We start from the raw sequence: 15060 nt of genomic DNA on the forward strand, positions 1-15060 counted from the left end.
AATACGACATGTCCATGTTTATTGTTGAATTTGGCCTTCCTCGTTTTCTGCATCCATCAACATTAGCATCGTGAATCCTTTTAGACTTTCTTCCGCTGTGCATTCACGCTACATGCCTAAACCCTTCAGCACTCCTTTCATGATTTTGTTTATGATGCTTGTCTCAGCCTTGCAAAGTGCCGAGATAGACGGATAGACTACATACACTATGCATGACGAAATATTTCGAGAGTTACCGAATGTTCTCTCAAATAAATGCATATCGGCATTATTTACTCTTTCGGTTTCAGTGCTGCAGTACGGTGTTTATTTTGTACTATTTAAAACATATTATAATTAGTTACCCACTAAGTCTAAAGACTTTTCGGTGGGACACAATGTTTAAGGACAGGTTTATATTACACGCTTTTATATCATACGAGCTGAACCCGGCAATGCTTTGCTATTGCTAGATTTTAGTAAATACTCGTACATTAATGAAATTAACACAATCGAAAGTTTAATATCAATTACTGTATTTAGCGTACTTGTTTTACCTATATACGTCCTTGTTCATTATTGAATTCCAGAACTTTCAAAATTATTCATTTTTAAAAATTGAATTTAGGTAGGTACCTAGGTACTTTTTTCATGTTTGAATTCCAAAACATAAAATGATGAATTTTTAAATATAGAATTCTTTTTGCAAATGTCAAACTCTGATCTTCCAACCATCGAGGGTGCACTGTATGTGAGAATACGATTTTCAAAATTGTATTAAATGTCAAATAATATTATTTTATCGTGACTGAAAATCCATTAAAAATAAATAAATGGGTAGAAATTATAAGGAATTTAAGAAAATAATCTAATTGGGGTCTATAAAAACGAACGTTGTTTTTAAACATCCAAAAATAAACTGTTATTATATGCATTCTCGTCGACTGCCCCCTTGGTATGGATAAATAAACATTTACGGTCCTAACTTTTTTCACTTAGCAAATTGAAGATTTTAATGACTATAAATATGCTCGTGACAAAGATCTACATTTCGCTGAAAACAGCACGTAAATCGGTCAAGTAGTAATTTAGTCTATAGGGACCCATATACGAGCATTGCCTTTTATATTTATAGATATATTTATTTATTACGTTTTAATAGTCACTATAAAATACTTAGCAGATATTTCTTGAGTTCTTTTTTTTTTTAATTGAAGAACTTCCATGTTAATTATGGTTTACGGGAGATCATTGAATAACCTTGGAATAACGCAATTTGAGGTTCGCTCTCCGAAATAATTCAGGGAACGATCAGTGGTGGTATTCTGAATCTTCTCTATAGAGTATTTAATTTGGGAATTTTTATTTTTTTGCATGCACCTAAACTTTGCTTCATTTATTGCCACACTGATGCTTAAATGTCAAATAAATACGAACACGTGAAACTAAATATTAAACATTTCATTTAGACCATTATTTCGACCGTAGTTTTTTTTTCCGTTTTTCAAACAGTTTTATACGTCGTTTGAGGTTTAATCTTCGGTGTGGCCATTTTATGAAGTAAAGTGCCATCGCATTTAAAAAGAAATAATCCTCAAATTAACCTCTCTCTCTCTAGGGAAGATCAGATTCAGAATACCATCCCAGGGAACTTCTAGTTTATCTAGTGTTGTGAGAGTCGGAAACTCTGCTAGCTTGCTTAGCTCAATAAATGCACCTTTTTAAGTCATGACTAAGATCAAACTGTTACAATTTTGCAATGTATGCTCAATGCACACTATTTACGAACCACCATAATATATTCAGTAGATACGAAAAAAGTATCGTTTTAAATTCACATTTATAATATGCCGTAAAAGGCATTAGGAAACAAATTTGCATTAGTATTAGTGGATATATTAAATGTTTACAAATTTCGTTATTGATTGTAAAAGCGTTATTTAGAATTTATTTTTAGAAGGATGAACACTAAAGTTCTGTGTGAAATAAAACAGGAATCTAGGGGTGCAATTATGAATTTTCTAAATCCCCTAGAGATTGGTTAATTTGGGTATATTTATTTTTTCCATGCGGCTAATTATTGCTTCATATATGGCCACACTGATGATTTATAGAAATAGAAGGTACCGGGTTCTACCTACCTAATTAAGAGTGATTAAGAATTCATTATTTTGATCTTAACAATGTGGAGTGTGTTGATGGAAAAGAGAAAATTTTATCTTTTAAATACTTCTAACTTAAAAAATATTCGGCGAAATAAAAACATAAATGGGTACCTCAAAACGAACAAGCTTTTTGAAAATATGAGTAGCACTTAGGTACTAATGTTTTTTAAGTCCATTTTACTTGCCGAGATCAATACCCAGATTTTTGCAACGCATATTTTATGAGTAGGCATAAAAAATAATGCATTTAATTAAAATTCTGTAACAAGAAAAAAGATTTCGAGACAATGAACTTTATAGTTTTTTTCCGATAAAACTTTCAAAGTCCCTTCATTATTGCGGCATGCGATTTATGTAAATAGTTTTTACAGTTTCGATTAATTAATGTTATTGTTCTTAGTACATAATAGTGCTCGGAAGCTATTATTGAACCCCGGCTTAGTTTCATTATTGTAAATTGGTTAAGAAAACGTAGATTGACTATAAAAAACACTAAATTAATCTTAGACAATAGACAATAGTCGAATAATTGGCGTTAATCTCTCGCGAGCACTTTTCTCAGATCCCAGCATCTATATAGTGAAAGTGCGGACACTGAACACTTTAATAGTCTGATATTTCAAACTACAGGTAGAATAAATACACCTTACCAGCCGACATTGCACTTTATTGTGCAATAAACCGAAACACTTATTCGCTCTAATGGAGTTTGGTATTAAATTGTACGGAGGTGGAGATTGTTTCTTGATACTCAGGCAGGTCTGGTATCGAGAAGATCCGGCATGCGGCAGGTGAATTACTTTGTATAGGTAATATCAAGTGCATTCTTGAACTATGATGAGATTTGTTTCTGTTTGTCTTGGGCGGACATTTCAAAAGCGATTGTAGCAATACCTAGGTACGTAATGGTTAAATTAAATATTACACTTTATATTACGAATTGCATAACCGCTTTTACATTTTGAACTACATAATCCAATTTATTTTTACATCGATCTGTTATTCATTGTAGCATTTTCGTTTCACCTTGATTCCATGCCTATAGCTTATTTATAGCATATTTAATAATAATAATATTATGAATCTTGACTTGAGTTTGTTAATATAATTTGTTGAAAAATGATATATTAGATTACATGTATTTTACAGACGGTAATACACGCACGATTTAATTTTGTTGTACTATGAATGAAATTAAATTTAAAAAATTCTGCCAGTCAGTTGGAATTTAAAATATGATAATGTGACTTTTATTAATTTAAGTTAATTTTTTTTTACATAAAATCAAGCTTGTGTTTATAAATCCTGCCACTAACAAAAAACATATTTATTTAAGTAATATCGAATTAAATACACTTAATTGTGTTATGACCCGGATACTGTGTAAAAATTACTCATACCTACATTCGTGCATATGCGTTTGCGTCAATAATAACTAAGGTGACATTGGTATATAAAAAACATGGTTTCGTCAAAGTAATAAGTTTTTAAGGTTTTAAAATATATCAGTAATCAATAGATACTAGTAAATGTTAAAATCGTTTTTTACCTGTCTAAGGCGAGGATTTCTGAAAGTAGGAAGCTAGATCTGAGTTCGCTTCTTCTATATACTAAGTTGAGTCTCTCCTTGTAATCTCTAGGGTCCTCCGCGGGCCCCCCTGTCCCTGGGGCTCCCTGTGCCCTCAAGGTGCCCCGGAATACCCTCTCTGGCTCAGGCTCTCTTGAAAGATATATTGCTGCAAGAAAAAACACACTGTCATTAGTCCAAAGTCAAATGATATCATCGATAAGACGCAGACGAGGAAAAAATCTTGGGTAAGTAATATAGTAATACTTATGACGCATTTACCTACTTGAACTTTTTTAATTATTCGTGGCTGATATCTTTAAAATGTGTCTTTTGAATCATCTTTCGATTTTGCCCAGTTTCAAATACATAAACCTAGTACCTATATACGCTATTTTGTATATTTGAATATACTGGTTTTTGAGGTCATTATACTCATCGTAAAGGTTCTGCGAGCGTAAAAGCATGCATCCGTGAATGTTTAGCGATTTGTTGAAGATTTTCAACAAAAATAAGTTTTAAGGGTAAATCTATTTTAAGTTCTAATAAATATACATATCTCATACGAATGTATATAAAATACTTGTGGCCTTATTCTGTTACTAATAAAATAAATATAAAATAAAATTCATTCATATCGAATGAGAGTAAACGAGAGCGTAATACGACTCGGATTGCGTTAGACTGAGATGGATATATGAAGAAAGAAAGAACTTACGAAACGAAATTGTGACATAATAATCCTCCTGGTTTTTTGTCTGTGATATCCCAATAATAAACAAATGTGTTTTTTTATGAGTTGTTCTGTTTTGTGAATTAAAGCTTTTTGGACTGTTTTATTGCGAAAAATTAAACAAAAAGGTCAACTGAAAAATCATAAAAAGTTCGATTTTTAAAAATTTATTTTCTATTTTTTTCATATTTTAAACGCCCTCAGCGGTCTTTTACATTTTGAAAAATGATTTCTTTATTAAATTTATACCTTATGCTATATATTTGTAAACTGCAAAGTGATATAAAATTGTAAACGAAAAATTTAATTGATACTACAAATGTAAATGATAAAATCAATTAAAAATCACAAGTGCCAAAATGCCACTGAGGCTTTATCGTTGTTCGCTTAAGATTAGCGATCTTGAATGAACCCACAGCGATCAGCCAATGGAAAAAGTATTTAAATTCAAACTGAAGTCGACTCATCATCACAAAAGGAGACTTATTTTCTTTCTTGCCTCAAACATAATATTACGATTTTTTGGAACTCTAAATTTTATCAGTAAAATTACAAACAAAAGGTCATACAAGAGGAACAGTGAATCAATCGAACAATGAAATTCTAGTGAAAGATAACGTACCTAAGTAAATTGGAGTTTAGGATTCGATTGGCTGAGCAAGTAGATTAATGGTTGTGGCCAGTCATCACACGAATGTAACCGAAAAGAAATGGATCCGAAATAATATGCATAATAATGTATATTACAAATGGATTTGGAGACAAAAACAAACACATTAATCAAAAACAAAATAGACTCACGGATAAAAGTATCTTGATAAATAAAAAAAAAGCGCTTTGTAAAAAAGCACGCCAATTCGAAACTTGTCACAAAATAATATAATGTATTCAAATGATGTAATATGAGTATTGTTCGTCATAGCAATATTTGACAGCGTTACCACATGTTTGAAATGATTTGGTCTTTCTTTGATTAACAACTTGCCCCTAAAGATGTCCGGATTCTGATGGGATGTTAAAATTTGTCTTCAGTTTTACCTACAAAGTAAAATTAAGTTTTCTGTATGAAAAATTAAATGTTTTTAACTTTTTTTTAAACATGTTCAATTATGGTTACCGATGAAGGTACATTGAATTTTCATACAAATATGCACATTTTCGTAAATAAATTTCGATGTTAGTTTATACCACCTCGATATGTACAGATGAAGATAGCGTTCATAATCGCGGCGCTACGCTCTTGTCAAACGTTACACTGTATCTAGCTACCAAAGGTAATTTTATCTTCTCTATCGCAATTAATCTATTCAGATATTCTTGATAATTTTCTTTACTTTGTCAGCTAAACATAGTGCAAGTAGGTATTTATTACATTTATTATAATATACTAGTCATAAACCTATGTATAAAAGTCATGAACCTAGTCAAACCATAAACCGCCGAACCGTAAATGGCCACCAAAATTGAAATATTTGGGTAAATCATAAGAACGCAAACATTTATTTTAATTTAAAAAATAAAAAAAACATATAAACATTAAAAAATGTGTATCATCTTTGAATAAATTTAATAGGGATGCTTATGAATTTTTAAATATGTATTTAAACTATTGCTAACCGGAACGTAATATTATTTATCAATATATTGTAAATTGTATATTATTATTATTATTATTTTACTCTCAAAATTGATAACGAAATGGAATTACAAAAAATATAAACTAATATATGTTATATGCAACTATTATGGGGAACATGAAATCAAAATGACATAAACAAACTACAAAGACAGCAAAATACAATATTAAAGTTAGTATATGATCTCCCATCTAACAGCAACTAAAGAACTCTTTAAAAAAAAACTAAGCACTTAATTGTAACTTAACTTTCTAAACAAGAATCCTTAAAATTTATACATAAATTAGCCTCTGATGTAATTGTAGACGAAGTACTAAAACTTGAAAAAAATTGTAGCAAACATGGACACAATACGAGAATATCAGAAAAATACCATACACTACCTTCTAAAATGAGACAAGGACAGTCGAGGCTAATAAACCAGGGACTGACATAATACAGTAAACTACCAGACAAAACTAAACAAAAGACTCAGACAAACTTTTCAAAAGATTTAAGAAATATTATTATCAACAACAGAGTATGAATAAACAATTAAATATTATTTTTGTAAAATGAATGTAACGGGTTAATGAATATTTTTTTCAAATAAAAAAATGTTAAAGAAATAAATTTAAATTTTAGATACATTTTGTTACATGTATTATTAAATAACTTTGTGTATTGTATTTATTTTGTATGTGTCATAATATTTATAAATGTATTGATTTTAGTATAGAAGACTCCCGACTTAATACGGAATTTCTTAAAAAGTCGGGACATAAAAAAAATATAATTGTCCTAAAACAAAATTGTGTATTGTGCGTATTAAATAACAAAAAAAACATTAATGGCTATTTAAATGTTGATACATTTTTTTTCTTTCTTTTATTTGCTCCACTAAAAACAATAGTGTGCAAAGTATTTGTTATCGTTGACTTTCCGTAAACACAAATGACAATCTTTTTTTCCACGTTTCATTTCATATTATGTCACCTCAGTTATTTTGTCAACGCAAGCTAATTAATGTCACAATGCTGTACTTTAAGCAATGCATTTAATGAAACAACAGTTTTGTAAGTCCACCAAAGGTTTCTGTGTAATGTTGTATAAAGGAATATTATTATTTATAATTTAGCCATTGTAAAATAAGCAGTGAAATCTTTAAACGGTCACGTTTACCTTACCCACAAGTTAGTGCAGCTTTCGAAACCTTCCTCCTAAGGTGCTGTAATGCAGGGAAATTATACCACTGCCATTTTGAAAATATTAGTGTACAAAAATAGACCATCAGAAAAACTTTGGTAAACTAAAATTCAGAAGATTTTTAGAACTATTTTTATTTATTTAATTCCTAGATTGCGTGCAAATTTTAACTGCTTTCTCTAATACACCAACGGAAAAATTGCTTGGATTCAAGATATTTAATGTACGAGTATAATGTTTCTTTCTAATTACGCCTTTGTACCTTGCACGTTTTTTATAATGTTTTGTTTTGTATGGGAGTTGCATTATTTTTTTACTTTGCTTCAATGTACGTGTAAGATTTACTTCAGAGGGATAGTTATTTATTTAATAAAATAAATAAAACAACTTGGTTTTTAACCACTAATTTTATTTTTCACCGACCGGTTTCAAAGCAAACAAGCTTCTTCTTCTACTAATTAATTGATTCCTTTTTTTTATTTTTTTTTATTTCTATCATGTTCACTAAATACTACACGTGGACCCAATAAATCAAGTGGTTTTTTTTTTCCCTACACGGGTGGTAATTTGGTATCATTATTTTCGAAGTAAGACAGGAGAGGACTAAAAAAAATATTGTTTTCTTATTATGAATCGCTTTTTTAATTTTTAAGATTTCTAAGTTGCCTAATTTTAATATTTTATTTTCAACATAAAGTACTTTTAATCCAGTGTCTTTATTGAAGTTATGATTATTTTCTTTCAGATGATTTGCGAATTCAGAAAAATTATTATTATTTAAGCATCTTGAGTGTTCTTTTACTCTAATATTAAAGTTTCTTTTAGTTTTTCCAATGTAGATTGAATCGCAATCATTACAATTTAATTGGTATATTCCAGATTTATTATATTTATGGACTTTGTCATAGTGATTTTTTAACAATGTTCCTATATTATTAGTTGTGTAGAAAGCCGGTTTAATGTTTGATGGCAGGGAATTTGATAATTGTTTTGAAAAAATGTCATTTATAAAAATAATCCACCTCCATTGTTTACGTGGGTTTGCTTTATTTACTGTGGGAGTCGAATATAAATATTTGTTAATAAGTTTGCGTTTTTGTTTTTGATTTAATATTTTATGAATTAAATTCTCATTATATCCATTATTATTAGCAATCTGTTTTATTGTTTTAAGTTCTTTTTTAAAATTAGTATCTAGTGGAACGTCAATTAACCTATGTATCATTGAATGGAATGCGGAATGTTTATGGGCAATTGGATGATTTGAAGAATTATGAATAATTGTGTCTGTATATGTTGGTTTACAAAAGTTAGTGCTTCAAATATAAACTTTATATAAGTTATTTATTTGTATACTTCAAAAAACAACGTTGTAAAAATACAATGGTAAGCTGTGCATAATCCCTTGTTTTAACAATTCGCCCCTGCTGTGTACTATATAAGAGAATCAAATAATAAAACAAAGGCGATGAATAATATTCGGCTTGTTGAATTGAGCGTTGAATCGAAATAATACGCCAAAAGGAAGGAAATGCGCGCATAAAACTATTATTTAACGTTTATTTTCCTCGATTCGTCGGGCGAATGTACGATATGTGCACATTGTGCATGAATGTCGAGATTCGTGCGGTGTGCAAAGCTGAGACAAGCTTTATCGACAAAATGAAAACAGGTGTTGCGTTGGTTTGAAAATGTAGAGCGAATGGACAGCGAAAGAACGACTAAAAATATTTACGAAGCGAATATTGATGGATGTAGAAAACAATGCAGACCAAATTCAACCTTGAACACGGCAACAGTTAGAATAATCGACTTGCGCGCATGAGAATATAATATGTAAACGTAGAGATATCGACGTCTGGATGCAATGACAGAGTAATGGGGCGTTCTATTTTTTCAACCTACTCCTGCTACAAGAAAACACAGTTTTTTTCTACCATTCGTTTTCCTAATTCCAATATGGTCATGAGGAAGTATGACAATATCCGACTCAAGCCCTCTATATAATTTTTCAAACTTATATTGAAAGTGGCAATGAAAGCAGTAGTATTATCTTCTTTATATATATATATATATATAATTTCTCTGTACGTATGATGTCACTGTACCCTCCTAAACGGCTTAACCGATTTACGTGCGGTTTTCAGAGAAATATAGATCTTTGCACTGTCCGTATTCGTAGATATTAAAATCTTCAATCAAATATGTAAAACATAAGTTAGGAGCATAAATGTTTTATTCATCGACCTACCAGGGTTGCATTCAAGGAGAATGCATTTGCGAAATAATGGAAAGATATTGTTTTTTTGTGTATAAAAAAAGTTTATTGGTGAATGTTTACAAACAGCATTTGTTTTTTGTGGATCTCAAACAGGTTATTTCCTTAAATTCCTTTTAATTTCCACCTATGTATTTCTTTTTATCGGATTTTTGGTAACACTAAAATAAAATTAAATTCAACAATTTTTTAAAAATTGTATTCCTACATAAGTACACCCCTTTGTTGGTGAGACGACCGGAGTTTGACGTTTGCAAAAACAATGCCATATTTAAAAAATATTTATTTTAATTTTTGGAATTCAACTATAAACAAGTACCTACTAATCAATGAAAAGTATTTTTCCAAGCTAATCCAATAAATCTAATAAAAAACGCTGAGTTTCTTCTTGCAGTCGTTGCTCTTTATTTCAGGCCAAATCATTGTACGGCTGTGTCATCGATCAATGGACTATGACCCCTACAACTTCACTTTCACCCATCTCTACCCGTTCTATGGATATACATAAGTGTCAGGACTAAAACTCTCTTGTGCTTACTTTTAGATCCGGGACTTGGAAACACAGTTTTCAGGAAAAAGAAAACTAGATAACGGTCAGTAAAAGGTCAATTTACGCGTTATTAAATATTGCCAATTATTGGTAATCGGCTCTCATTAGGATTGTGTCAAAACATTTCGCTGTAATCCATTTTGATGGGTTTCAATGGTCGCACTAGTGCCGCGGTAACAATGGACTTCATAAAACGGTCCGTCTAAATGCAACAATTGGCATTTAAAGGTAATACAGTGTTATCTTGTAGACATGAGGTCAGTAGGTGGAAGTCAGTCTGGTACATGGTTCTTGGATATCGTGACCTCGATGTCTACATATCTTGTAATTCATAGTCTTTAGTTATTGGATGATGCAGGGGCTTAACTGCATACTACGAGGGGACTATCGGGAGATTTATTGTTTTTTTACATACTGGATTTAACAATCGGAGTATTTGATTAAGATAGACAGAAAACAAAATATAAGCACTAAAAAAAAGGCGTCTTACATGCGATTTAATTTTTCTTTTCAAAATTCTAAATAATTATAATAGACTCAGTATTGATGTGGACATTATTAACTGCACGTTGCATTTATACAGAAAATTTCTTCATGGGGTTGATTATTTGGGATAGTTGCTGAATCTATCTTGAGTGTTTTATGCTATGGTACTCGTATATGTGCCGCATGTAATGTATATTATGTTTGTTAATTTTTTATATGTGTGTTCATATGTGTGTGCGTGGATGGCTCGGAGTATGCATTCGGTATTTTTATTTATTTTAATTTATTACCAACGATAACCTCCATGAAAAACGATAACGTGCCAGCAGTTCGTACGAACTATGCCCAGAATTCTCCACTTATACGTTTTGTTAGTGAATATAATTTGAACTTTCCCCTTATTGATCCATTTGATTGTAAAAAAATAACATTTAAAATGCGCGTCTTAAAATACACTTTTTTGTCTTATACTTAGTTTCAATAATAAAGTCTTATTTTATCTAATTTTTTTTTTTTATTATATTTTATCTCTAATTCTTAATATTTTAAATATATTTATATTTTCGACACTTGACACTTGTGCAATATTAACACACATGTCCACCCTCATTCCAATATAACACCCACCCTCTCACTCACTTACACTCACACAAACACACTAGTATGTATTGTACGTGTATTTAATGTATTTCTGTGGATATCTGTCATTAGTTTTATTCTCTGTATATTTTATTTGTTGTATTTTTGTTACATGTATTACTGTTGATATTCCCAATAAAAATATTTAAAAAACGCAAACATTAACAATTATTCTTTTCTCCCTTGAGTTTCTTTTTTTTGTCACATTTAATATTTACATCTTTTGCATAATTTATGAAAACTTAATTGGTCTTTTTATGTTAAAAAATTGTTGTTTTTAATACTTATTATGTATGACTGTATTTAAAAAAAACATAAATAGGAAGTAGTATATTATAGAGAACTAGCGACATACACGAATACTTAACTTCTAACCAACACGCAACGTCGCATACTATAAAAATATATTGTAAAATCCTAATTACAGTGCTGAAGGTATTGGTAGGAACAAAGGAGACAATATGACGTGTACATAAATTAATTGATACGGTTACTAGTCTTCAATGGGAAAAAGTGAATAATGATAGAGAAAAAGAAGAAATATTAAAAATAAGAAAGAAGATGTGTCTTCTTGCTTAGTTTAAACAGAGCTTTTGTAAACACATCTTCGAAATTATAGCTTATATGCTGCGATTGAAGTACAAATGTAGTGCCCTATGCACCAATAGATGCGAGGTTCCTATTTAATACCAAATTAAGTTTTTTAGTATCCTACTTCTCCCATACAGGACCATTTTATACGATCGTAAACATTCACACGGCGCGGTTTTTGCATACTAAAATACATTACATAAGGGCCCATTGATTTTTATTGTGTTATGATTATTTTTATTTATTTAATGGCAGGCGAATCAGTTCACTGTGAGGCCGATTTCACTGACTTATCACCAATCAATTTACTATTACAAGATTTTCACATCGCCGTAACGAGTAAATAAAATTTTCAAATAAAAAGGAAACCTTTAAACAACATTTATTAACGATTCTTTTACCTACGCCAAAAATTGAAGATTGGAAAAAAATATGAATCTGAAGAGGAAACACGGTCTGACTTTTCTTCATACAAACGAACTCCCTCATTTTCCCCCTGAATTCTGGCACTTGAGCACTGATTGTTTTGCACACTATTAGATGTTTACCATTGGCGTGGCGTGCCTTTATTGTTTTGTTTTTTTGAGAAATTGTTTCTTATTCTTCTAGGACCATCCAAAAACTCAAAAAAGCGCCCAATTTCATTTGCTGTCTTTAGACACACGGTATACAAATACGAAAATCATTTTATAAAACGGAAAACGTGACGACACATAAAAAATCATTCTGATACTCTTTCTTTAAAAAAAAAACAAATCATTTGCGGAAAAGAGGACACAAAATGTCGATTTTATTTAGGCAAATTAAGTCCGACAAAATTGGGAATGCGTTTTCGAGAGAGTGGCAGAAAAACAATGTTCAAATCATAGAATTAAGAATAGTCCAGAAACCGCGTACGCACATCAAACAGAAGGCGACTAAACTACCCATAAATTAGTAGGTTTACGTTTTGACCCATTAGTTTCTTTGTAGTTTTTCTACTTGGTTTTTCGTATTTTTTATTTTCTCTCTATCCATCCTTGCCTCTGTTGTATACACCATGATTTGGTCTGACACACGTTTGTATATCATGTGTTCATTGTACTATACGACATTTCTTAGGCATCCAGATGTTTACTAACTGAGATGGATATGTTCTCATCATCACTATGGCAGCATCATCTGCATGGCATGTGATGTTAATGACCTTATCTCCCTTAGTAGATTCACTACTTTTTCAAAATGTTTTTATTCTTAAAAGCGTTTTTTTATATATATTTATTCTGCTTGTGTAAGAAAAGGTTTTAGGCGTATATATTGTTGTTGTATATTTAGTTATAAAGGTGCTAAACTTGCTTTGTTTCTTTGTTGTTCTCAAAATGTTTTATTTTCCAAATGTTAATATTATTCATGTCCGAATTGAGTTGTTGTAACTTTTGGGAATGTAATTCAACGTTTTATACTTGTAAAATACTTTGTGTTATATGATTTATAAATAAAATTAAAAAAATGAATTTAAATCGACAGTTGCGTAATAAGCGACGCGAAGTCTACAGAGTAACTAATGGCCAAAACATTATACTACTCATTTATGAGCAGTTTAGTCGGCTTCAGTTTGATGCGCGTACGCGGTGTCTGGACTATTATAATATGGTTCAAATACATCAAAATTCTCAGACAGCGCCTAACCTCTTAATTATTCTAAATGCTGTTATAAAATAACATTGAATTTGTGACCCATAAACTTTTACACTCTGTTTTCAGATCTTATTTTATTGAACAGCCAACCATGAATACTGTTTTACTGTCGTGAAAGGATCTTTGCGAACAAATATCAATTTCAAAGGTCAATTTTGTTTTCTTTGCCTGCGGTATTCTGTGCCTGCACCCACACCTACATAATGCTATAATATTATGGTAGGCTCGATGTCTTATTTTATAAGGTAATTCAACAAAGACACATACTTAAAAATACATACTATCCGTAGATATTCGTCGGTACGTTTCCACATGGATAAACGAGTATCTGAAATATTTCATTACTATAAATTAGCGCCTTAACACTCCAGGGGCCCTGGAGTGTTAAGTCAAATCTAGAGATTTTTTATTATTTATATCAATGATATAAGTTTATGCATTCAAAACTCAAATTTTTTGCTATACGCTGATAACAATAAAGTATTTAAAATTGTGTCTTCAATAAATGATTGCGAAGTTCTTCAAGCTGACTTAGATAGAATCTGTTGCTATTGCAAGGACAATCAGTTATTATTGAATTATGATAAATGTCTTGTCATGTCATTTACTCGAAAGAAAAAAAGTATACTATTTGACTACAAACTATCTGGGAAAATTGTCAATCGTTCAATGAAAGCGAGAGATTTGGGTGTAGTGATGGATGATAAGCTTTTATTTAGAGATCTAATCTAGAGTCAGATTTAGAGATTAGGGATGAAATAGCAGGGATTACAGTGGAAATTAAGACTCATTCTTTCTAGCTGCGATACATTCGCACTTGCTATTTAATGATGCGCACACTTACACACACCTGAACACTTAATCCCACACAAATACACACAAACATACCTCTACACTTACTTTCATACAAATACACATAAACACACCCTTTTGTTGTACCACAATTTAATATGTATACTTTTTATTTAGAAACTTCGGTGGTCTTTCTTTAAACCGAATCTTTTTTATGTTATTGTATCATTGTCGACTGTTTATTTCTGTAAAAATAAAAAAGTAAATAAATAAATAAGTAAATTAATAAAGTTAAAATTTATCTTCAATTTTATCTACAAAGTTAAATGAAGTTTTCTGTATGAAAAGCAGAATATGCATACAATTTTCTTTTCTAAACATGTTTAATTATATGTTATCGACGATAACTTAAATGTTCATGCAAATATACTCATTCTCGTACAGAAAAATTGGTTTTTCTTTATAGACAGTCGAAGATAACTCTGTTAACTTTCCATTGAAATCGGGGCCCAGGGCTGGTATTATGAACGTAATTTTAACTTGTATTTACGCACTAAATACGCGCCATAAAGCATTAAAATTTATTTTAAAAATTAAAATAATAAAATTTGCCTGCGGTTACACTTTGCTTCATTTATGCCATACTGATCATCGATCGTCAAAAAATACGAACACATGATACCAACATGATGATTTAATTTTGAACATTAATGCAACCTTAAGCATTCTGACCAAAACGTATGAGCTTTTATGTTCCTGATACCTTAGACAGCGTCAACAT

The 15060-nt window shown here is 30.7% G+C and overlaps 1 protein-coding gene across 1 annotated transcript in view; it reads right to left on the reverse strand.

The window, feature by feature from the left end:
- The window catches only part of LOC148284312 (atrial natriuretic peptide-converting enzyme), a 90250-nt gene that overhangs the window by 15801 nt on the left and 59389 nt on the right, over positions 1-15060 (reverse strand). The window contains exon 4 of the mRNA XM_088242328.1: positions 3694-3880. Within this exon, the coding sequence (XP_088098454.1) occupies positions 3694-3880 (187 nt within the window). The remainder of the gene's footprint in view (positions 1-3693; positions 3881-15060) is intronic.

The sequence above is a fragment of the Micrasema longulum genome, unplaced genomic scaffold, assembly GCF_059751315.1.
Source record: "Micrasema longulum isolate JH-2025_06_02 unplaced genomic scaffold, ASM5975131v1 h1tg000133l, whole genome shotgun sequence".
NCBI classification, from domain to species: domain Eukaryota; kingdom Metazoa; phylum Arthropoda; class Insecta; order Trichoptera; family Brachycentridae; genus Micrasema; species Micrasema longulum.